Here is a 25,705-nt window from a genome sequence, read left to right on the forward strand (position 1 = left end):
ATAAATAAATTAAGTTTGATTAATTTTCTATTAATTTTTCCCCTATTAAAAACTGCCCCGCATGTCAGCAACTCGATTGGTAACTTTTTGGCAAGCGCCTGCACGTCAGGAAGTCGATTTGTAAATTTTTGGCACGCGCACATAAAAAGGTTCGCCACCACGGACCTAGAGTAACTAAGTTGCTAATGTCCTTACTGAGTTGTAACGTTGAATCGCTGCGCAACAGTTGAAAATGACTTACAAGCCTAAGAAGAGCAGTGAGCTTGTTTTAAAGCCTCCCACTTTTAAAATGTAACATAATAAAGTAAAGAAACGAGAGCCAAAGTCGTGAGAGCGCAGATGAAGCCAAACATCAACTTTGCGTTATTCCTTGGCGTAAAATAGATTCGCACTTTTGTAAACCATTTTAAACCCACAGGTGCATACATCGCGTCACACACTACAAAAAAGATCACATGTGACGCTGATCTAAAATTATACCAGTATTACTAACTCATGAAAAAACATCTGGAAAGCCTATCTGTAGAAAAATCCTTGAGTGATGAGATTGAATCTAAATCTGAAATAAACAGTATTTCGAATTGTCTGCACTCAACAGAATTCATGGCACGAAGAAATAAATGTAAAATAATAATTAAGTTTGCCGAAAAGTGTTACCAGAACCAAACCAAACCAAACATTATAGAAAAAATCTGCACTTATGCGAAACAATACGTAGACAAAATATTAAAAATAATTTTAAAATGGGGCATCGTACGAGTACTACACTCTAGAAAACACTGCTGTAGGGTATTTAACTTCCATCTCTGTTGGCGACATTTCCTTTATAGCTTCTGAATAAAAAGGAATGACGTCGTGTTTTGTGAAACTTTTGATGACAGGGTAATTATGATGTCACCTGACTGTTTCAAACAAGAGTGAAAGTGGCAGCACCGGATGGGGGTGGGGAGAGATCTGCAAGAAAGAATAAAATTTAATCCAGAAACGAACCAGCTGTCAGCAGTACACGTGCGAAAGATATATGCTTACAACAACAAGTCGCTGCAATAATCGGTTTTCATAGCGCCACTCAACCTCAGGGGTTAAGCACAGCGTTATCGTAAACACAAAGATGATGTGCTTGTGCTTTGATTTCGAAGACATAGGAAACTGAAACGTAGCAAAACTGTTATTCAGATTGTAAATGACGTAAGGGGAAAAGAAGGAAGCGCTAAACACACTAATTGCGGATTCCACCTCGAGTTGTCTTAACTTTTACACGTCACCCCACCTTTCATATTATAAAATTTATTCAGAAATAAAATGGAATTTTAATTAATATCCAAATAACTTAATATTTAGTACTTTAAATATATTAAAAGGCAAGTTTGCCCACACACGCATGGATTTTCTTTTGGCAAAAAATTCGTTGAACGCTTTCAGATGGATTCTAGATTTTTACTGAAGACAACTCAACCAGATGTATGAAATGGTGTCTTCAAATCATGTCATTAATAAAAGGTGACAATAATCGGCTAACAGTTCGTGCTTTAAGTAGCTGGCGCAAGAGGTCGTTGCTTTTCGTTGCCAGTGCATGGTCAGAGGTACGGTGGAGGATACTGAGAATATAAAATCGTATTTATAGTTAAATTATTATTGCATGACAACCCCAGGGAGTCCAAAGACTCATCGAGGGAGGACGCCTACTCTACAACTGTCTCCACCACTCAATTCACCAACTACAACGAGCCGCAACTACACCAACGCCATCTACCGCCAGCCACCACTAGTGTTTTCACAGACAATCACAAACATCCATGTCCATGGAGGGATTCGAACCCGCAGCCTTTTGGCTTGAGAGCAGATACGTTAACCACTCGGCCAACGAGGCCGGGAATTATAAATTAACATTTTGAATAAATATTCAGTTGACTTAATTAACATAGTTTTATTCAATTAAATCAAATACGATGCTAACCCACCTAGATCTTGGTCTTTTCCCTGCCAGCCTGACTGGCAAAGAACACCTGAGATTAATTCTGCTAATGCATTCCTAGATGCTAGCAATCGCAAGTTCCTTCATAATATCCATTTTACTTTAATTCTGCCACTGATGTCACTAGTTCACTCCTCTAATTATCCCCAGAACTCTCCTATCAGTGGCCTAGTTTCTTTGATCAACTGCATCATTCCTAAAATTTCTGTTGGATAAGATAAAGCTGGCTTAAACACAGCCTCATAGTTTAGTGTTCCGGATAATTTCTGGAAATTTTTAAATTTGCAACTGGCTTTTCCTCATAACAGGATTCGCTTATTCTGTGTCCATTTCCATACGCCTTCGCTGTAAACTTGACCTTCACTCAAAGCTAAAACTGTTGAGTGTTCCCCACAGAACTGTTCTCTTCAGTCGTATATTACGTTCGCCTTTAGTGCTAGGATCAATGACCCTTGACAGCAAAGTAATTTTGCTTAATGAATACCCGAATTTATGCTACGATAGGACGCTTAATCCTGTGCGTACATACTTTAAGAAAGTCTCAGTTGTATAAGTCCTTGGCCGATTTGTTTGTTCTGTCGGGTGAAAACCCGTCCCATCTCCATACGAGACTGGCTAACTCGCATTCAAAACTGAAGGATTCGGATATCAAAAGCAATTTGTTCTTTGTGCATATTTAACAGAATGAAAAATAATTCAACAGAAATGCTTCACTAGGGGGCGTAAATTTCTAGACAAAGGCTTATTCAGTTAGAAATGTGATTTCTGTAATAACCAAAAATAAGAGCAGACATAGTTTGGTTTGTCCAGTCTAATCGTTTTTGTATAAGTCGGATATAAAACCTACACGAACGCTACAAACACGTGTATGCATATTGACTTGCTTTAATTAGAATTTTAAGCTTAATGAGTGTTTTTCAAATATAGGCGACTGTAAAGTCTGTCGTAAACAGCACATCCCTGTGAAATAATAATAAAAAAAAACAATTAATGGAATATTCCTTACAGTTGGGATTATTTATATCTTTTCAGATTGCTTGGAAATCCTCTGAGAGCCTTTTATCTGCAAATTGTTTTCATCAGAATATGAAAATCCGTTCATTGGCGCACCGCAAGAAACGTCATTCAGAAAAGAAGTTCTTGAGAAACGCTTTCAAACCAGAGTAGGGGGAGTAATTTTTTTTTTTTCTCGATTTGAAGGAAGTCAGCATAGAGATCGAGAAACGACTGCAAGATGATGAATTCCAATCAAGAAGCAAACGGCACAGCTCACCTGCTCGTCACTAAAGACGGAGTTTCTCTCTCGTCCATTGAAGAGCAGTGTCGACAACTGGAAAACTCGTCCTTCGAGACCAACGGTGAGTACTTCGTTTTTGCTTCGACCGTTTACATCTCTGATCAGGTTGCATCACACTCAAAAAAAAATCCCCTTCCCGTGACCACGATGAATCAATTAATTTCGTCACTTTCGATATACGAATTTTCGTGAAATAACAGAATACATAAATGGCGAGCCTCCGTAGATCAGTCGGTACAGACGAAGCCCTTTGGTCGGAAAGACGGGTTCAAATCCCGTCAGCGACGTGAGGAACCTTTATCTGATCTCTTTCGACGAAAGGAGTTCGATGGTCTCCTACGGAGGTACGGGGTTTTTCGTTCCCAGAACAGGCAAATCGTGAACACACACACACACACACACACATGGATTACAGTCAGGAATTAAGACCCAGCCATAGGCCTGATTCGTCAGCTATGCCGGTCTCCAGCCCGGATAAAATTAGGGGGGGGGGGGCTTATATGGTGCCGTACCTCCTTGTAAAAGGGGCTCACGACTGTTGTATCATACGAAATAAATAAATAAAAAAAATAACATAAATGGCTTTTCTCTCTCTCTATCTCTAGGATTAAACTTCGCGCTTGTGATATTCGTTGCGTCATTTTCATCATCTCAAATCGGAACACTAATGTCGGCAGATGTCACAGTACAACAAAACAGTTTTTAATAGTAAAAAAAAAAAAAAAAATGTTCTCTCGTTCTCAAAGACTGTTCATGTTTTCACATGCTACGGTGCCTTAAGGCCCGCAATGTGGCTAGACTGACTTTCATAACATTCATTTTAGGTTATAGTGGGTTAGTCTTATATATATATATATATAGGCAGGGTGTTCGGGATAAATTTGACATATTTATAATTAATTATATTTTTCCGTAAGTTACATGTATTAACACACACTTCTCTTCGTTTAAAAGTTTGGACCCTTCTTCATTCATATACAAGATGTCAGAAAGGATGGATAGCTGGAACCCACCTGAATCATGGAAGAGAATAACTTGTATCATGATGATTCGTGCCCGCCATCAAAATAAGGATATTACGACTGCTGCCCAATGCTCCCTGAATACAGTAAAAACAATCAGGCATGAACTAGAGACTTGCAATGGTGACTACGAGGATGTAGCAAGAAGAAAGATCCCTAGCAGACGATCTGATTGCGTTCGTACAGCAGAATTCCTCGCAAATCTGCAGGAACAGGTGTTGAAGAACCCTGGCATTGGAATTCGGGCTTTGTTCGTGGAGTTGCTAACTGTAGTCAAGCCCTGGATAACAAGGGTAGCCAATGGTAGGCCGTATGTATGGCAGCAGGATTCGGCCCCTTGCCACACCTCTGGGAAAAGTCAAAAATGGTTGTCTGAAAATTTCTACGACTTCACCAGTCCAAATGTTTGGCCTCCAAACTCCCCAGACCTTAACCCCATGGATTATTTTGTATGGGGCGCAGTTGAAAAAGACACCAATCGCACTTCCAGTAATACAAAAGCCCAGTTAATGGATAAAATTAAAACAGTTTTTGCGGCCCTTCCCAGGGAGACTGTAGCATCAGCTTGTTCGAGGTTCCGAAGCAGAATTGAAGCTGTGATCGATGCTAATGGTGGTTATTTTGAGTAAATCTTGTTGATAGTATTGTAATTAACTCTGCCTGTAATGTTTTTTTGTCAATTCATTAAATTTAATAGATACAAAGAAGATTTTCTTTTTCCTTACGAAACTGTCAAATTTATTCCGAACACCCTGTATATATATATATATATATATATATATATATATATATATATATATATATATATATATATATATATATATATATATATTTGTATCTAAATTGCTACAAATTATATTTATAGCAATTTAGATATTGATATGCAAAATTGCTACAGCTCTCCTAGCTGGTTTTGCTTGTTTTTTAATGGAGGAAACCCTTCCACCGCCGTATGAGACCGGTGAACTGACATTTATCTAAAAATACATTGATAAACGTTCTTTGCGTCCTAGTGGGATGCGAAATCCACGTCTTTCCAACAAAAAGGAGGGCTTCGTCGAACCGACTTTTTCATCTATCTTTATTATTATTATTTTATTTTAATCCAACGATTAAAAATACTGTTCTCCTCTTCTGTCTTCAATCTAGTTCCTATAAGTGATGAACAAATCATTGATTTGTGGTTGCCCATGACATTTTTGTTATTTATTTTGGGTACCATAACCTACTCGTAAATACGAAATTAGTGAAATGTAGGGAACCAATACATTAAAACTTCACAAGTAAATTTTCCTGCACTTGCAATTAAGCTAGTTCTTAAAAGAAAGCAAATTCTAACTTTAATTTTTATCATTATAAGATTGCTGGTATCGTCGATACGAACATCGACGTTGTGATGTCAGCATTTGCAGTCTGTCATACTATCAACTAAAACGAAGCTAAAATGGGATCTCAGTCAATCCAGTAATGCATAGAATGTTAACATCACCAGGAAATGAAAGTTATGATGGTCCAATTGTTCTCACTTCTGTTTTCTCAAAAATTATAAAGTCATCAATAATCGACTCTTGTATCAACTAACTAATCATTGTGCAACAGTAAGGATTCCGCTGCTCGCGATCTACAGCTAATCTCAGATTTCCCCACCAATGCAGGCCTCAGGGTTACGTTCTTTCATCCCCTCTCTCCTTCTTGTATATAAACGACGTGCTCTCACAGACTTTCACTCCTATTCATAGTTTTGCTGATGACAGTAAATCCTCAAGATCCACCACGCTTAGTGGTTCGATATATTTCAATAATGCAAGGACAACCTCGTAGACCTTAATGCCACCAAAACTCAGTCCAGCCTGATCTCTCGAAAAAAAGAACTCGCATCCTTCCCCCTGACCTTCAGTAATACCCAGATATCCAAACAATCAGATTTCTCTTCTGGGCTGACCTGCACCTCCGATCTTTTCCGGCATAAACATATTTCAACTATAGCTTCTGCAGCGGTCAAAAAACTTTGTATAGTCACTAACTCTATACAAAGCCCAAATCCGCCCAGCCATGGAATATTTCTCCCTTATTTGGGGTGGTGCACCAAGATTCTCTTTAGGATTGCTCGCGTCTGTCCAGAAGGGAGTAATATGGTTAATCGATGATCCTCCCCCCCCCTCTCTCAGACCCACTTCAATCCCTTTCTCACAGACGTTCAGTTTCTGCCTTGTGCCTCTTCTAGATCTTTCATGAACAACGTTTTGCTGAATTGGCCACTATTATTCCTCCACTCTCCTTCAAAATCATTAAAAGAGAGCAACTGCTAACTAGCACCTTTTTGCAGTCCATCTTGAAACTCGCTGAACCAACTTCACTGCCCCCCCCCACTCTGCCTTCTCCATTACATTCAGCTGTTCAAACAAACTGAACAGATTCCTCGTTTCTTCTTATCCTTTTGCCAACAGACGCGGCCCTGATCTGCTATATGTGACCTTTCGTGTGTGGGTCAGTAAAAAAAAAAAAAAAAAAAAAAAAATATATATATATATATATATATATATATATATATATTGATAACTTGAAGCCTAAGTGGGAATTTTAATCAGTTCTTCTTTGACAAGATCAAAATTACATTAAATACAAGCCTGATGTTGTGACTGCAGAAAGCACTGAAAGACACATGAACACACCATCGCAGTTTCAACAGACTGGATGGTTCACTGTTATTCACTTACGAGAGAATTTGCTTCTGATTTCTGCCCGTGGCGTTCTTTTTAACATCGTTAGGACAATACGACCATCTGCACTACGTTAACTCACGATTTCGCCTTCAAGATTTTGTTCTTTTATGTTTGTTTTGCTTCATTTCAACGACAGATTTCCATTTAAGCTGAAGGTTACCTTGATACTCGGGCGAAAATTTTTATTTAAAAATTTACAGTAAGCAATTTGCCACCAAAGTCATCAGGTGTTTATTCCTTTCAATCACAAAAACTGAACTCAGTTTACAGCAAAACGGAAAAATAAAACGAGACTGAAAAGCTGCAACATGAGTACCGAGGAAGGTACTGGAAACATCACATGGAAGACTGTTCTTTCGAGGGGGGAGGGAGGGAGATGTTGAAAATATGCCCACTGAGCAAGAAGAACCCAAACAATGCCCAACGTGTTCATGTGACATGACTCCTAAACACAAAACGTAGTCTTCAGCATGCGAGATGTTGACTGAAAACGGCCGACAAGCTTTCTCGCCGTCCTTGTCGCGATAAAAAGCTCAGAATTGTGGCATTCAGGAAGATTAAAGAAAATTACGAATCTTGTTCACAAAACATAAAGTGCAATCAACAGTTACGATTCTGTTAAAAGTTCCGCTTTATTAAACAACTTGCTCCACCTTTACTCCGTACCTTTTCTTTTCTACATCTTATTAAGTCCTCTTTTGTGATTGCCTTTTCATCCGTAGAAGCGAATGAAGCGAATAATTTAAAGCTGCATTTGTTTTCCTGTTTCATCTCATAACGAAGTCAGTCAGATCACCTTCCATAAAGCCATTTAATTGGAGATTTTCAACGGGGAGCGAGGGGAAAACGTGACAAATCTGTTCCTGTGTGCGAACAAGAAGAGAGTTTCTAATCATTTTAAACATCAGCAATTCTAAAATTTGAATCGGCCATGTGTTATAAACAAGTAAGCGATGTGTTATCCGAAGGGGTCAATTTTTGGTGAATTTGTAAATACTGTATCTGCATAGGACTGGGGCCAATTGCACCTGAAATGCAAATTTCTTTATTTCTTCTTTAATGAAATGAGTGACTGCTTAACGGGATTTTTTTTTTTTTTTCTTCAGGTTCCTATCCCATTTGCGGGATTAATTGGGATGGACTGTCCTGTTGGCCTGTGACAAATGCCGGCCTCGTTGCTGTCCTACCGTGTTTCCACGAGCTTAACGGCATCAAGTATGACAGCAGAGGTAAGTTCATTAAAATTGCAATACGAAGAAACGAGTTCCCATTACTTAAAATACTCAAGTGAAGATCGAGCCAGTGATAGCAACTGGCCGACATTCACAGGCCTCACTTGTTACTCAAGTGAGTACAACCTTTTACCTCTGAATGGTGACTTGCTGCATTTAGTTTGCTATTTCATCGATCCCGACAACTGTTAAAAACTAGAAAAGGTTTCTTCTCAGTTACTGCATGCATCCTCATTGATACAGATGGCGCTCAGATCATTCTTTGGCCGTTTCGGCCATTTGCGCTTCGTTGTAGAAAAGCGTTGTCGAAACACTGCGTTGTAAAGTCTTCTGATGGATTTCCACACCAGGCGCACTTACAAAAATCAAATCCCTACACCGACGTGATCACGTGAATAATTCAACTAGACACTCAAGATAACATACCATGAATGAAGACGTTTTAGGTTGCACGCGCGCATTGACCAGCAAGACTAATCTCTGCTGATAATTTCTGACTCACGTGCATTAGTTTGGCATACATAAGAAATAAAGTACACGCCTGACCACTTAATCCAGTGTTTCCCAACGTTTTTTTTGGATCATGTCCCACCTTAATGCCTCAAACATTTTGATGTCCCCCCTCTAGCATAATAGTCAGCCAAGTTCTGAAAAAGTACAATATAAATATGTACTTTAAATAAAAACGGAACACAGGTTTTCTAATTTAAAACTGTTTTAAATTTGACTTTCTTCAATGAATATAAATTTTATATTACACTTTGTATATTAGAAAACATAAATCTAACTCAACTCGGGAAAATAACATCCAAGTTAATGAGATCCTTGAGCTTGATGCATGCCGCAAAGGGTTTTTATTTGAGGTAAGTAGTAGGGGAGGCACTTCTGACAAGATCAAGATCAAGATAAGATAAGGAATCGTGACGTGATTGGTTGATGACGTCATTGTGTGCATGGCTTCATGGGTCTGGAATGTTTGGAATTTCCGTGTGGGCAACTGTGTCACTGGCTTCAGCTCTTGTGTTTTGGTTCGCGTATGGGATTATGGGTGATGATAGAGATAAGGATTCGTGTTGTGATTGGTGGTGCAATTCTGACAAGATGAAGATCAAGATAAGATAAGGAATGGTGACGTGGGTGTGTGTTGTTTTCAGATGTAGATAAGTGACGTCATTTGTTATTTGTAAATAAATGTCGTCATTTGTTATTTGTAAATAAGTGACGTTGTTTTGAATGGAAAGGATGATATTAGTGGATAAGAAATCGTGTCGTGATTGGTGGTCACTTCTGACAAGATCAAGATCAAGATAAGATAAGGAAATGTGACGTGAATATTTGTTGTTAGTTGTAAATAAGTGACGTTATCGTTTTGAATGGGAAGGATGATTTTAGTGGTTAAGTAATCGTGTCGTGATTGGTGGGACACTTCTGACAAGATCAAGATCAAGATAACATTAGGATTCGTGACGTGAATGTTTGTTGTTATTGAGTTTGGAATGATAATTTAATTTAACTATATTCTATGTCACAAAAACATACAGTTTTTTTTCTTCTATAGATGGTTGTACTAATTTCCAATACATTTTGGGTATTTCTTTCCTGTTAAAGTGTGGGAATTCTTAGAGAAAGTCGTGATGGCTCTCGTGTTTCCAGTTTTTCTGAATATTTAATTATATACTTAAAAAACCTGTCCTTAAACACACACACATATACATATTAGATATAAAAAATCGCTAATGTATCCATGTTGATACTCTAATATATACCCTATGATTATTCTTATGGGGAAAAAAAAAAAACTATTCAGTATTAGAATTACGCTTACCAAACAACATGCGATCAGTTATGTTTAAGTTAAAAAAGTACTTACAGCTTTCCAGATGACTTCTAAATACGAATATTCCAAAATAGTTCAATTTATATCCACAACACAACACAAACACAAAAACCACAAAGAATGAAATTTCTGTAAATACTGTAACCTGAACTAGTTACTTCGTCCTTTCGATTACGGACCGTAGATGGTGAGGTTTCGTCATTGCAATATCCCCAGCGAGCGCTTTTCTTCAAAGGGGATGACATGAGTCACATCCGTAAATTGGGGTATTGTTCAAAAGGTAGCATTTCCTCAAGTTTGGATATTTCTCAAATACTTACATATGACTGAGGGATTAGTATCCACATGTTTGAATGAAAATTATTCATTCTTCGTTACCGTCAGCATTCATTGGTGTAGTAAATTAATGCTTACATTTAATGTTAATTTAGATTGCTGTTAGAGTATGGAATTCAGACAAGTGAAATTATTATTATTATTTTTTTTTTCAAATTGATTCGTTATTTTCTGTATTTTACTTTTACAGGTCATATTCTAACAGAATAACTGAGCAGAATTAATAAATATATAAAGTATATGTGAATTTATTTTCCAACACTGAATATTTCTCATTAAGTCTTTTCTTAAAGTTACCCAACCTTGGTGGGAAAGTCTATGCGACGTTTTTTTTAGGGTAAGTGTTATTTCCGGTTTCGAATTCCGATTGCTGTTAGAGTATGGAATTCTGACAAGTGAAATTTTTTTTTTTTTTTTCAAATTGATTCGTTATTTTCTGTATTTTACTTTTACAGGTCATATTCTAACAGAATAACTGAGCAGAATTAATAAATATATAAAGTATATGTGAATTTATTTTCCAACACTATATATTTCTCAGTAAGTCTTATCCGGTCGCCTTTTGTTGTACGTAGGTGAGAAATCGTGTGTTTTGTTTCGAACTCTTGGTTTCCGTTGGGAAATTACCAATATAACTATTAATTTTACCTTCGATTCCTTGTGCTCTTAACCTATTTCTGTAAGTAGAATTTATTTGTGAATTATTTTCCCACACTGTTAATTTTCATTAACCTTGTTTGTAGATAACGAACAAATAAGACTTTTAATTCAATGAATCAAAAAAAAAAAAAAATTCTCTGGTTACTTTGTGGCATGAAATTTCACAAGGAAAAAAAAAAGAAAAAAAAAATGTTATCTTCCTTCTTAAATTTGTATAACACATATACGACACCCAATTTGTTCATTTAAATTTACACATTTTATTGAACGAAATATTATTTACAAATTGTATTTACTGAATCTAACAATACAGAAAATAAATAAATTGAAAATACATCAAAGGTTCTTCCATGGTTGTGGAATTGCCATCGTATGGTTTTGACAATGTTACTCTCATCTGAAAGTTAATTTTTCGTTTGGCGTTCGTTGAGAATTTATTACTGTAGTAAAATTAAGGGTTGTGTATTTATTTCTTCGAACCCAATATGTATACTTCAGAGAATTATTAAAAGCACAGAATCTTTCGTTATGTTTCCAAAAGCATTTAAAAGTACACGTTATGTTTTCACGTTTTGGACATCCAATTTCATTTAAATCAAGAACAGGCCTCCCTATTAACTTCGTTAATGTTTTTGATTTTTCTCTTCCTTTGGCAAGTAATATATGATATTTGCATGTTGATTCTATCATCCAATCTCTTAGTTTGTCCAAAGCTAGTGAACCAATTTCCCACTTCAGCTGATGGTTATATTTTATTAACCAAGAATTCTGTTTTTTAACTCTTTCAGGTAATTCTTTCCAACTACAAGGTGATTTTGTCACTGCATATCTTACACTAATTCCATCAGAAATACAAATTTCTTTAGGAAATAAATTTGAACTCTTATTCAGCAAAAATTGTACATCAATTATCCCTATGATAACTGAAAATTCGTATTTTTCACCCACTGTCGATTTTTCATAATCGTTTTCCTTCATTCTTCTTCTTCGATTACTTCATATGGCACCACAAATAAATAGTTATTTATTATTATTTCACTGATTATTAGCTCTGATCGTATACTTTATGGTAACATTCGTTTACAAAATTCTAAACAATTAGAACTTTTCACAAAGAAACTTTCAAAGAATTTGTGGCTCACCCATTATTTTTGCAATACCAAACACAAATCACAAAACAGCAGCTGCAGTGGATGAACGATTACCTTAAGTCCAAAGTCACTCGACTCTCTGGTATTTTCTTATAGTACTGTTTACACTTACCATCCCCTACCCTGACCGTTCCTTCAAAAATGAACCTTTTGCGCAGATGACTCAACGACATGTTTTCACATGCTGTTGGATATACTGTTGGTGTGTTTTTATCTTACTTTGTGTAGGGAAAGGTAAAATTTGTATATGTGTTATCTGTAGAGTACAAACATTTTCTCTATGCCAAACTTTAAAGAAGTGTTAAACTCACGTTTTGTTGGTTTAATTAGGTGCTTCTCTCTTTCTCTCTCTCTCAGTAAAAATAACCAAATTCTAACAGTTCGGATTTTCGATTATGTGAACGATTTGTTTTCAGATAACTCAAATAATGTCAATAGGTAGCATTAGACAATTTCTAAAATAATCAATACATGGATTTTCGTTTTCAACACTTTTTTTTTTCCTGTCCTGGCATTAATTTCACAGTTGTGATTTTTTTAAATAATTAAACAGAATTGCATTAAGATATAAAGTTGTGGATTTAAATATCAAGATCTAATCGGAATAACTGAGTAAAAATTCACTGTGGAAAAACACAACAACAAAAACACACATCTTTGTTCATTTAAGTTTACAAATGCACATTTTATTTTGCTGAAATACTATTTACAAGTATATTCACTGAGAAAAATTCGAAACATGTAATTACCTAAAAATATTTCACAATATTTAGTTTAGACTCTTAACATTTTCCAAAGAGTTCAATGAATAAAATTTTTGTTACTCACTGTTTCTTGGTTACATTACATCAAAATAGCTGGTTACGCAAAAGAATTTTTAAATCAGATATCATGGTAACCACACTTCCATACGTTTGATATTGTGTCAGTCTGGAAATGACACCATGCCTCGCTAAACATTCTGTGTATTCTTTTGTCAGCAAATATACACAAACAGTTTTTGTAAAATGTTCGTAAATGTCCCAAAATAAAGAATCTTTATCGAATTGGATAAAATCTTGAAAGTCTAATTTTACCATTGATGAATTTAAATGTTGGGCGATAATTTTTCCCATTATACGAACAGATGGTAATTCAGTTTCCAAAAATAGTAAATGATTATCAATGTCGTACATTTTTGTTGAAAATCTCTCAGCTTCTTCACAACTAATAGAAAAAACCTTACTTCCATCAGCTCCTGTATCATCAAGTATTAGTTCCCCATCTTGGCATTTCAGAATATAACACTCACCGAGGTCCATTTCGTAGTCAACTCTTCTTTGCAAGTAGCCGAGGATATCAGACCATTTCCTGCGTAATTTTTCCCAAGTGGTCCGGGATAAATACATCACAATGTACGTGTCTTCTAAAATAATAATCGGTTTCCATCCTTTTAGAGCTAGGTGAAGAGTTTTGTCTCGTGCTATTTTCCTGAAGAAAGAAAATTTCAATGACTTTTGTGGCTCACCCATTATTTTACTTTACTTTACTTTCCTGGATACCAATCACCACAACACAATACGATAACTTCACAGGATGAACGAATTGTCGTAACTGCAAAGACACTTGACTCGTTTATTTTTCCTTATAGTACTGCTTACCTGACCCTTAACCCTGACCGTTCCTTCCAAAATTAAACTTTTGCGCAGATGATTCACGAACATGTTTCTACATGGTGTTGGATAAACCATGACGACAATGACGGATGTGTGTCACCCTGGGAAAATTCCAAGATATCTTATCTCAAAAACATCACCCACAATTCCATAGCCAAACAAAACATGACAACAATGTCGTTATGTGTTTGGATATTTCTGGGGAACATATGTCTCTCATTCTGTGATATCACAGAGGGTGACAGATGTCTTCCCTGCAATGCTCTCCCCACCTAACCCCATCACCCTAGTCTCTCACCATCCCCTCTCCTCCAGAAGATGTCTGCTCAGCCTAGTGGAGATGAGTGAGCTCATCGTTTGCGGATATCTTTTAGTTATATCACATCCAATTGATACTGATAACTTTTTTGGGAAAAATAAAAAATTTAAATGAACAAATTGGGTGTCGTATATGTTATACAAATTTAAGAAGGAAGATAACATTTTTTTTTCTTTTTTTTTTCCTTGTGAAATTTCATGCCACAAAGTAACCAGAGAATTTTTTTTTTTTTTTGATTCATTGAATTAAAAGTCTTATTTGTTCGTTATCTACAAACAAGGTTAATGAAAATTAACAGTGTGGGAAAATAATTCACAAATAAATTCTACTTACAGAAATAGGTTAAGAGCACAAGGAATCGAAGGTAAAATTAATAGTTATATTGGTAATTTCCCAACGGAAACTAAGAGTTCGAAACAAAACACACGATTTCTCACCTACGTACAACAAAAGGCGACCGGATAAGACTTACTGAGAAATATACAGTGTTGGAAAATAAATTCACATGTACTTTATATATTTATTAATTCTGCTCAGTTATTCTGTTAGAATATGACCTGTAAAAGTAAAATACAGAAAATAACGAATCAATTTGAAAAAAAAAATAATAATTTCACTTGTCAGAATTCCATACTCTAACAGCAATCGGAATTCGAAACCGGAAATAACACTTACCCTAAACAAAATGGCGCATAGACTTTCCCACCAAGGTTGGGTAACTTTAAGAAAAGACTTAATGAGAAATATTCAGTGTTGGAAAATAAATTCACATATACTTTATATATTTATTAATTCTGCTCAGTTATTCTGTTAGAATATGACCTGTAAAAGTAAAATACAGAAAATAACGAATCAATTTGAAAAAAAAAATAATAATTTCACTTGTCAGAATTCCATACTCAAACAGCAATCTAAATTAACATTAAATGTAAGCATTAATTTACTACACCAATGAATGCCGACGGTAACGAAGAATGAATAATTTTCATTCAAACATGTGGATACTAATCCCTTAGTCATATGTAAGTATTTGAGAAATATCCAAACTTGAGGAAATGCTACCTTTTGAACAATACCCCAATTTACGGATGTGACTCATGTCATCCCCTTTGAAGAAAAGCGCTCGCTGGGGATATTGCAATGACGAAACCTCACCATCTACGGTCCGTAATCGAAAGGACGAAGTAACTAGTTCAGGTTACAGTATTTACAGAAATTTCATTCTTTGTGGTTTTTGTGTTTGTGTTGTGTTGTGGATATAAAATTGAACTATTTTGGAATATTCGTATTTAGAAGAGTCATCTGGAAAGCTGTAAGTACTTTTTTAACTTAAACATAACTGATCACATGTTGTTTGGTAAGCGTAATTCTAATACTGAATTGTTTTTTTTTTTCCCATAAGAATAATCATAGGGTATATATTAGAGTATCAACATGGATACATTAGCGATTTTTTATATCTAATATGTATATGTGTGTGTGTTTAAGGACAGGTTTTTTAAGTATATAATTAAATATTCAGAAAAACTCGAAACACGAGAGCCATCACGACTTTCTCTAAGAATTCCCACACTTTAACAGGAAAGAAATACCCAAAATGTATTGGAAATTAGTACAACCATCTATAGAAGAAAAAAAAACTGTATGTTTGTGTGACATAGAATATAGTTAAATTAAATTATCATTCCAAACTCAATAACAACAAACATTCACGTCACGAATCCTAATGTTATCTTGATCTTGATCTTGTCAGAAGTGTCCCACCAATCACGACACGATTACTTAACCACTAAAATCATCCTTCCCATTCAAAACAATAACGTCACTTATTTACAACTAACAACAAATATTCACGTCAGATTTCCTTATCTTATCTTGATCTTGATCTTGTCAGAAGTGTCCACCAATGACAACACGATTACTTATACACTAATATATTTCCCTTTCCATTCAAAACAATAACTTCACTTATTTACAACTAACAAATGACATCACTTATCTACATCTCATAACAAACATTCGCGTCACGATTCCTTATCTTATCTTGATCTTGTCAGAAGTGACCACCAATCACGACACGATTTCTTATCCACTAATATCATCCTTTCCATTCAAAACAACGTCACTTATTTACAAATAACAAATGACGACATTTATTTACAAATAACAAATGACGTCACTTACTACATCTGAAAACAACACACGCCCACGTCACCATTCCTTATCTTATCTTGATCTTCATCTTGTCAGAATTGCACCACCAATCACAACACGAATCCTTATCTCTATCATCACCCATAATCCCATACGCGAACCAAAACACAAGAGCTGAAGCCAGTGACACAGTTGCCCACACGGAAATTCCAAACATTCCAGACCCATGAAGCCATGCACACAATGACGTCATCAACCAATCACGTCACGATTCCTTATCTTATCTTGATCTTGATCTTGTCAGAAGTGCCTCCCCTACTACTGAGGTATTAATTTAGTCATTTTCAATCTCAAATCCTCACGGTTTGTGATATCCAGATGATTTCTTGTTTTCAGTAGCAAGTCATTGACAGCAATAAAGCCACATTCAACTAAATATGACGACGGGAAGGGCAACAGTGAGTTTTTTTTCAAAACTAGTTGAATTTCGGTATTTCGTTTCTGTGTCATCAGAAAGAGATGCCATTGTTCCTTTTATGTTGAATAAAGTTCTAATAGACTCATCTTTGCTTTTCTGAGAGTTCTTCTTGCTTTTTTTTCTAGGAAAGTCAGGGTTGCAACATCGACAATTTATTGCCGACAATTGTGAGTTTTTTGAATATATCAGTGATGAGGTGACGAATGCAACATCATTTTCTAATTGCCCCTTCCCCCCCTCTGTGGGGCGTACGCCCCACGTTAGGAAACACTGACTTAATCCCAAGAAGACGAGATCACGTGTCAGATAAACTTTCGACATTGGTTCGCAAATAACAACATGGTTATGTATAAGAAGAGGAGGGCATTCTGCTAACACCTGAAAGACATGGGGTTCAATTTGAAGCTACTGCTGGGGCAGTAATTCGCACTGGCATGTATATCATGCTTGAATACATTAAACAAATTCTCGATTGGAATGAATTTTACAAACTGGAGGTTATCCTGGGAGAATGCCGTGATTTTACTATCACAGTTCCTTAACCCATTGACAAAGAAATCAGGCTCAGTAGAAAAGGACTCATGACCTTGTCCTCATAGCTTTGGTTGTAGCCCAAATTCTAAACAGTCCACTTTATCACTATATTTAAAAGCTATCGCCTTCAAGAATGCACATCCTAAGATTGTGTGAAATATTAATTGTAGCGTCTTAGTAGCATTTTGCGATCACTTCGGTCAGCGGATTGAATCCACGCGAGGTGAATTTTCCTCCCTCACGTCGCGATTCGCCTTCTAGATTATAACAGTTAAAAGTCTGTTACCTTTGTATTCTGCTTCTGTACATTTTTTCAAGCCTCAATCCAGTTGTTGCTGACAGGGCCGCGCCGTGCGGTTGTGCATTAGCGCCCCACACAAAGGGCGCTTGAAGATGAGGAGCGCCATTTCACCACGGGAAATAATAAATATATAAATATAAATTTATTGTAATTTTGTTTAGGATAGCATGCTCCTAAACAAAATTTTTAAATACATTTTTTCTTCCCGATTTTAGACACGACAATAACTTCGGTCACGGAAAGATTCATAAGCTTAAAACAACATAGCGAGAACTTTAAAATTATAAGAGACATTAGCAAATTAAAAGATTGGAGCGATGAAGATTTAATGAAACATTGTAAAGATTTGCACTTAAAACTGAACGACAATTATTGATGGTATGACTTTATTTGAGGAATTAATGTTTTATTAAAAAAGAGTCAGCTCCTCAGGATGTTTTAAATTATATATACGAAAATAAATTAACCGACACGTTTCCGAATACTGCGATTGTGTGCGTATTTATTTAACATTATCAATATCCGTAGAATCAGGGAAAAGAAGTTTTTCAAAACTGAAACTAATAAAAAATTATTTGCGGTCAACAATGTCTGGAGAGCGTCTAACGGATTTATTAATTATATCAATTTAAAATAATATTATGGATTCATTAGGCATGAAAAATATTAAAAATTTTGTGGCGGCTAAAGCAAAAAGGATAAATATGTAAAATAAATCTACATTTATCCTAATTGTTATATAGTTAAAAGCATATCTCCAAATTATCTTTGTTATGTAATAATATTTCTTCTTATATATTAAAATAAAAGTAATTTTTGTTTATATATATATCCTATTGTATTTATATATTAACAAAATAAACATTTTTGAAAATTTTTATTATTAAAAATTCCTTATTAATGAATTTTAGTGATTACAATGTTCTACTACTGTTAAATAAAATTTATTTTTATGTTTTTTACTTTTAACAAAGTAAAATTTTTCGCAGAAATTTTTCAGGGAAACTTATTTTATGAGGACGCTGAAAAAGTTTTGCATAAGGGCACCTCCTACCCACGGCGCGGCATTGGTTGCTGACATTGCTGAGAATCCCTTTCAGATTTCTCTCTGGAAATTACTGACTTAAGACTAATCACTTGTTTATGCATAAACGTGCATGTTTCCTTGCGCCGACAGGCAGTTAAATCTAACAGTTGCTACAAATTGCTGAAAAACCCAATTGCAGTTCTTGTAGCCGTATTATATTGTTTAGACAATTTCATATTGCACTCAACTACAACTCCGAGGCTATATTTTGTCTATATTTTGGCTATATTTTGCATTGAGTTGAATCTTATCCAAATATAGTGTACAGGTAGTCCTCGACTTACGACGGTCAAAATTATTATTAAAAATTTTCTAATTTAATTTTGCCACCAGCATATACATACATACATACATCACATTGCTTTTGTATACGCATCGTAGCGTCGCCATTAGTCGACAAGCAAAGCCTATCACCAATACGCAATAGCCGATGATTCACCCACTTCTAACTTATCACAGCCATTGGCACGTTAGTTGCTAATCAGCAGTCGAAGTGTTCGTTTCTCTCGTTGCAATTTTTGTATCTCGTCGTAACCCTATCATGTCCAGTAGGAGAAGTAATACTACTGATGAAAATTCCAACATAAAAAAGAAGGCGAGGAAAGCTTTAAGTTTAGATGTTAAAATGAAGGTCATTAAAGCATATGACAAAGGAAAGAAAGTCGGTGAAATAGCACGAGAAGAAAAACTGTCGCATTCAACTGTTTCAACAATTATAAAAGATAAATCGAGAATAATGGAGGCAGCTAAAGGGGTAATTAATATAAACTGTACAATTTTAACGAAAAAAAAAAAAGAGAAGGGCCAATTCATGAAATGGAGAAGCTTTTAATGATATGGATAGATGATCAAATCAACAAAAATATTCCTCTCGGTTTGTTTACGATTCAAACAAAAGCACGCAGCCTATTTGACAATTTAAGGAAACAACAAGAAGATAAATACGGCGAGCATACATTTAACGCTAGTAAAGGTTGGTTTTATCGATTCAAAAGCCGATTTAACTTACATGAGAATAACGGGAGAAGCTGCTAGGTCCGATTTTGAAACTGCCGAAATTTTCAAGAAAAATCTGAAAGAGATGATAAAAGATGAGGCTATTTGCCAGAGGAGATTTTTAACGTAGATGAAACTGGGCTGTTCTGGATAAGAATGCCAAAACGAACTTGCATTGACAGTAAAGCTACATCGGCGCCTAGTTTTAAAACATTTAAAGATAGGATTACGCTTCTTCTTCTTGGAGGAAATGCTGCTGGTTTTAAATTAAAACCATTTCTTGTTTGCCGTTTACAAAACCCCAGAGCTTTGAAAAACATTTATAAGAATAAGTTGCCGGTTTACTACAGGAGTAACCCTAAGGCTTGGATGACAGTTGTTTTATTCGAAGACTGATTCTTATATTCCAGAAGTATGTACCTACTGTCTTGAAAAAAAAAACAAAAAAAACATTCCTTTTAAAATTCTATTGCTGCTTGACAATGCTCCAGGACATCTATCCTCTTCACATCGGTGATTTGAATGAAAATATAAATGTGATGTATCTACCGCCCAATACAACATCTATGATTCAACCTATGGATCAAGGTTCGATTGCTACATTCAAAACATATTATCTGAAAACTACATTTTCTCAAGCAATAACAGCAATGGACAACGATGCTATAACATTATGCGATTTTTGGAAAAATTAGGATATTAACTAATGTATCCAGAATATTGGAATTTCATGGAAGGAAGTATTGGAACAATGTATGCGAGGAATTTGGAAGAAGTTACTACCGCAGGAGACACTCGAAGAGTACAAGCATAGTATGTTAGAACAAATCGCTGAAGAAATCACTGAAATTGCAAGAAAACTGGATCTAGGAATCAATATTACGATATAGAAGAATTAACAGATCACGAAGAAGGTGAACTGACTGATCAAGACTTGATTTTCCAAAACGAAAGAGTTGTAGAAGAAGAAAGGAATAATGGATGAAGAAGAGAAATCGTTAAAAAAATTTACTGTAAAAGGATTAGCTGAAGTATTTTCTAAACTAAACCAAGGACTTCAGCTACTCGAAAATATGGATCAAGACACTGATCGCTTCGCCAAAGTCGAAAAACAAATTCGATTAGCAGTCAGATGTTATCGCAAAATATATGAAGGAAAAAATCCAACAGATAACATTAACCAATTTTCTGATTAAAAAAGCTACTACCGATCGCAAGAAATAACCATATCGTCCAAATGAGTGACAGTTACTGACCTGTTTAAGTAAAGACACCGTTAATAAGTTTTTTTTTGTTTATGTTAACTAATATTTAAAGGAATTTCAAATTAAAGTAAGTGCACCATTTTTGATATGTGTTTATGTATTTTTTCTTAAATGTTTCTTCTTAATTTTGTATTTATATGTATATATGCTAATAAATAATTTATAAATGTTTATATAAGTTTATACATTTTAATCGTTTTAAGTTAAATAGAAACCTAATTTATGAAAATATTATAACAGAAATCAAACAAATCAAGAATTAAAAAAGTTCTCGACTTACGTCAGAATCGACTTACAACGGAGACGTTGGAACGGAACCCCGTCGTATGTCGAGGACTACCTGTACTGTTGGATTTTCGTTACTCAATATTTCATTTAAATCTGTCAGAAGCAACAAGCCGTTACTTGTCATTGTTAATGTCTCTTTCATTTCTTGTTAGTCTTAATTTAAATTTTAATCAATTTCAGTGATAAAAATTAATACTAGACTGAATACTGCTTCTTGAGGAATCCGTCTGCTTGCAGAATCCAATCAGAAACACGATCATTCAAATACCGTACATGCCTTTCCTCCTAACACGCCTCTATCTACTGTATATCTTATTCCTAATTTCCAATATAAACGATTATGAGAATGCCCGACTAAAATCCAAATGTGTAATATTGAAATAATTTCTGGTATGAAGTCCTTTAGCATTGTAATGCTGTTACTGAAGTTTAAAAGGACTCGCCCTTAACACAAACATGTTGATATTCGCTTACAGTTTTATTGATATCTAAATATCCGAGAACCCCTTTGGAACTTAGCCAAACAGGCTACTTGGTGCGTCAGTTGATTACTCTGTCTTTGCCTCCTGAGATGGAAATATTAATACACGAGTGATTTACTAAACAAAAATGCCTCCTTGCGAAGGATGTGTCAAGAAATTTCGCAAATAAACGATGGCAGCTTAAAACGCAGACCTTTTGAACGGTCTCAAACAGATCCGCTCTTGTTTCTTCGATCTGCGAACCGAAAGAATACAGTCAGAAGACAGTTTCGTGAACTCGTGCCTTAGTTATGTTGCCAAAACAACAACAGCGCCAACTTCAGTTATCTCAGGATGTCGAAATGAGCGATGGTGGAAGGCGTTTCTATTGATACGAAGGCGATAATTGTCCGCTCGATGAAATGGGACGGAGAATGGGGAAATTTCTGCTGGGTAATCGTCTGCATGATAGTTATCTCGTAACAAGTAGGAAACGACGATTTCAAGGATGTGAAAGCAAAAGTGCTAAATACCATTCATCACTCACCCCAGCTCCCTCTTTCTATATTCACTAAGTAACGTGAAAGAAGAACAGAATTTCTGCTCTTCCTCACTCAAGGATTGAACACACGTTTAATGTGTTCAATCCTTCATGTTTACATGAAGGAAATGAAATCGTACAAAATAAGGTTACGGCAACTGCGAGTGTGTGCCTCCGTTTCACACTTATCTAATGTGAAGCTTTCTATCTGAAGTGATGACTTCGCATTTCCTGTTGCATTTGAACGCGTTTATTTTCTTTAAACTATAAATATAGATTACTGGTTCCAAATCCCTCTCTTTACTTATTGTCTGTTTAATGATTTTCATTGCAGTAATTCAAATGTCTTTGTAATTTATCATCATATTAGAACTTTTTCCCGTCTAGGCAACATCACCAAACACTGTCTGGAGTCCGGAGAGTGGGAGAAAAAAGGGAATTACAGTGGATGCCGTTTCCTCCGCGACCACTACCAACAGGTGAGCAGCGGCCAGTTTGTACGATTGTTCGATTTTTGGTAACCATCAAAAGTTAAAAAAAGGTCTCTCCCATTTGAAAAATTCAAAAAAAAAAATAGTATTTCAACGGTGTAGTTTATCTTCTATTTATTGCAACTTAATGCAAATGTCCTCTATTTTTCTGTGAGTCTTATAGAAGAAAGGAAGTGAATCGATGCCTCCGTGGTGTCTTGTATCGATAATCCTGGAGCCCCAGTTCTGAGCTCAAACATGGAATAGCTTCGTACCACCCAAACAGTAGCGCACTCAGGATTTAATCTTGGGGGCGGGGGAGTTCAGTAGATGATTTGAGAATACACACTACGCATCGCATACGACCTATGACTGAGCATCTGCAATGATCGCTAATTCATAAGTAGTATAGAAATAAAAGACACGACACAACATAAATTAAAAAAAAATGAATTTTAATTAGGAAAAGATTTTTGGAAATTTTTCTAGTGTTTTTTTTTTTTCCTTTTCTTTGGGGGAGCCAGGGCCCATCCCCCCCCTCTGGGTGGGCACTGCACCCAAAGACGTTTCACAGACATCCTGGACCACCGTGGGAGTAGAACCTACTTTCTAGGAGGATATTTTCTTTATCCCGTGCAGATTTTTAAGAACACAAATGTCAAAGCAAATCTAATTGGGAAACTGTAAAAATGTGATCTACTTACTGCAGTAATTTTTCAGACAGGATAACCGACCAACCACTGAGAAAAAAGACACGCACATAAATTGTAGTACACCAACTTCAGGAGCCATAAACTCGAATGTCACAACTAGAAATAACTTGCTGAGGAAAAATCTGACCCGAAAGGCTCCTTAAACAAAAGATTTTTTCTTCTCTCCTGTTATTTGACTTCTTATTAATAAGTAGAAATATGTTTTAAAGCCACGTATGAGCTATTTAAATCCAACAATTTGTGCATACGGAAATATTAAATTTTGCACGAAGCAATCCAAGAAAAAATGCAAAGTAACTATGTAAAGTAAGAACAAATTAACAAATGATTGATTTTTATTGCCTTACAATGATTATGCGCATCATTTGCGATCAAGTATTCATTCTGGCCATTACGATGTCGGCACTGCAACTAATGAGGCAATTTCTTCTCCGCCTCGTCATTGTGTGACTTATTACGCCATCGGATGGTCTGACTTTATAACAAACGCTAGATCAGCGCTTCCCAAACTGGGGGCCGTAGGTAGGTTTTGTTGAGGGGACCGTGAAATAATGAAAACAAATTGAAAATGTTTTAAGACTAAGTAGATTTTTTATCTTAAAAGAAACGTATTTAATTTTTATTATTTCTTTTTGGTTATTTTTTATATTTTAATGGGAAAATGGGAAAAAATCACACATTGGTGCGGGTTCACAAATTTTGCTTCCTGCGTATTTCGGCGCTTAATGAATATATGCTTATTCATATAAGTTTCATTTCAAAGCAGAAATCTAAGAATTGCAGTTTCAAATATTTCACCAGATATTGACTTTTTGTGTAGCAGTATTGAAACACATCCATCACATTAAATCATTATTAAACTTCTTTTATGTTCTTCTTCTTTTAGGTATGCACTACGTATCTTAACTGCGTATCTTAACTTAACTTCAAAAGAAGTTTTGAGAAGAAAGTGATAGCTTACGAAATAATCCTTTCGACTACTTGGAAATCACATAACGTGCCATCAAACAATTTCTGGAGAGACGCCTCCAGGTGGCACCATTACAGTTCAGACAAAGCCTCTCCGCAAGATAGTTGAGTAGATCTGCCTTGTCATTCACTGCAGTAGCGCACTCGGGATTTAATCTTAGGGGGGGGGCGAGTTGAATAGACTATTTGAGAATACACCCTACGCATCGCATACGACCTATGACTGAGCATCTGCAATGATCGCTAATTCATGAGTAGCATAGAAATAGAAGACACGACACAACTTAAAAATAAATGAATTTTAATTAGGAAAAGATTTTTGGAAAATTTTGTAGTGTTTTTCCTTTTTCTGGAGGGGGGGGCACGGACCTTTGCCCCCCCCCCCTCTGGGTGCGCCACTGATTCGCTGTGTATTACTTTACGCTGGTATTTTAGCGATATTGAGAAGTATTATCTCGTAAAGCGCGAGTGCGTTATGGCATACAGAATTTAAAATATTTTTAAAAATGTATAAAAAAAATAATAAGCCTTGAAAGAATTGATGATTAATGCCTTACTTGAACCATTTGAGCTCTAATAAAAGCAATTATTAATTTCAGTACTTCAGTACTTTTATTTCATGTAAATATGCTGATTGTGTTCGATTCTTGTAACGGTGAATATTTTAATCTCATGTACTTTCAATGTGCGCAGAATTCACTCGAATGCGATTTATTTCATTCGCTACAGATCGCTTCCCTGTGGGACACAAAAGAAGCTAGCACTGTTTACTACGTTGGCTATGGATTGTCGTTAGCAGCTCTCATTCTAGCACTTTGGATATTTCTTTACTTCAAGTAAGTGTTACACGAACTCACTCTTAATATATATATATATATATATTTTTTTATTATATTAACTTTTATACTAATGCCAATGAGGTACTTTGTTTCTAAATCGCAGTAAACTTGCTCTCTTCTCAGTACTTTATTCAGTGTTTTTCCAAGTGCGAGTTCTTTCTTTCTTTTTTGTTAATGAGATTTTAACATTCCACACAACAGATGTAACTTCATGCTTTTTTTTTCATGAAAAAACAGGTTCTACTTGTGTAGAGTATACGACGCTCATTCAGCTTCTGTCTACTCCCTGCCTTGTGAATTAGATAGACGGTGTGAATTAGATAGCGGTGTGAATTAGATAGACGCTGTCCTTTGTGTCCTTCGTCCACAAAGGACAGCGTCTATCTAATTCACACCGCTTTC

At 35.7% G+C, this 25,705-nt stretch overlaps 1 protein-coding gene across 1 annotated transcript in view; it reads left to right on the forward strand.

The window, feature by feature from the left end:
• Positions 1-3,162: 3,162 nt before the first annotated feature.
• LOC150105261 (diuretic hormone receptor-like) overlaps positions 3,163-25,705 on the forward strand; it is a 54,865-nt gene continuing 32,322 nt past the window's right edge. Inside the window, exons 1-4 of the mRNA XM_090394654.1 lie at positions 3,163-3,333; positions 8,124-8,246; positions 22,700-22,791; positions 25,194-25,300. Of these exons, the coding sequence (XP_090250780.1) occupies positions 3,210-3,333; positions 8,124-8,246; positions 22,700-22,791; positions 25,194-25,300 (446 nt within the window). The 5' untranslated portion in view covers positions 3,163-3,209. The remainder of the gene's footprint in view (positions 3,334-8,123; positions 8,247-22,699; positions 22,792-25,193; positions 25,301-25,705) is intronic.

Source organism: Typopeltis vanoorti, chromosome 6, assembly GCF_054136105.1.
Source record: "Typopeltis vanoorti isolate ZY-2024b chromosome 6, IOZ_Tvanoo_1.0, whole genome shotgun sequence".
Taxonomy (NCBI): Eukaryota; Metazoa; Arthropoda; class Arachnida; order Uropygi; family Thelyphonidae; genus Typopeltis; species Typopeltis vanoorti.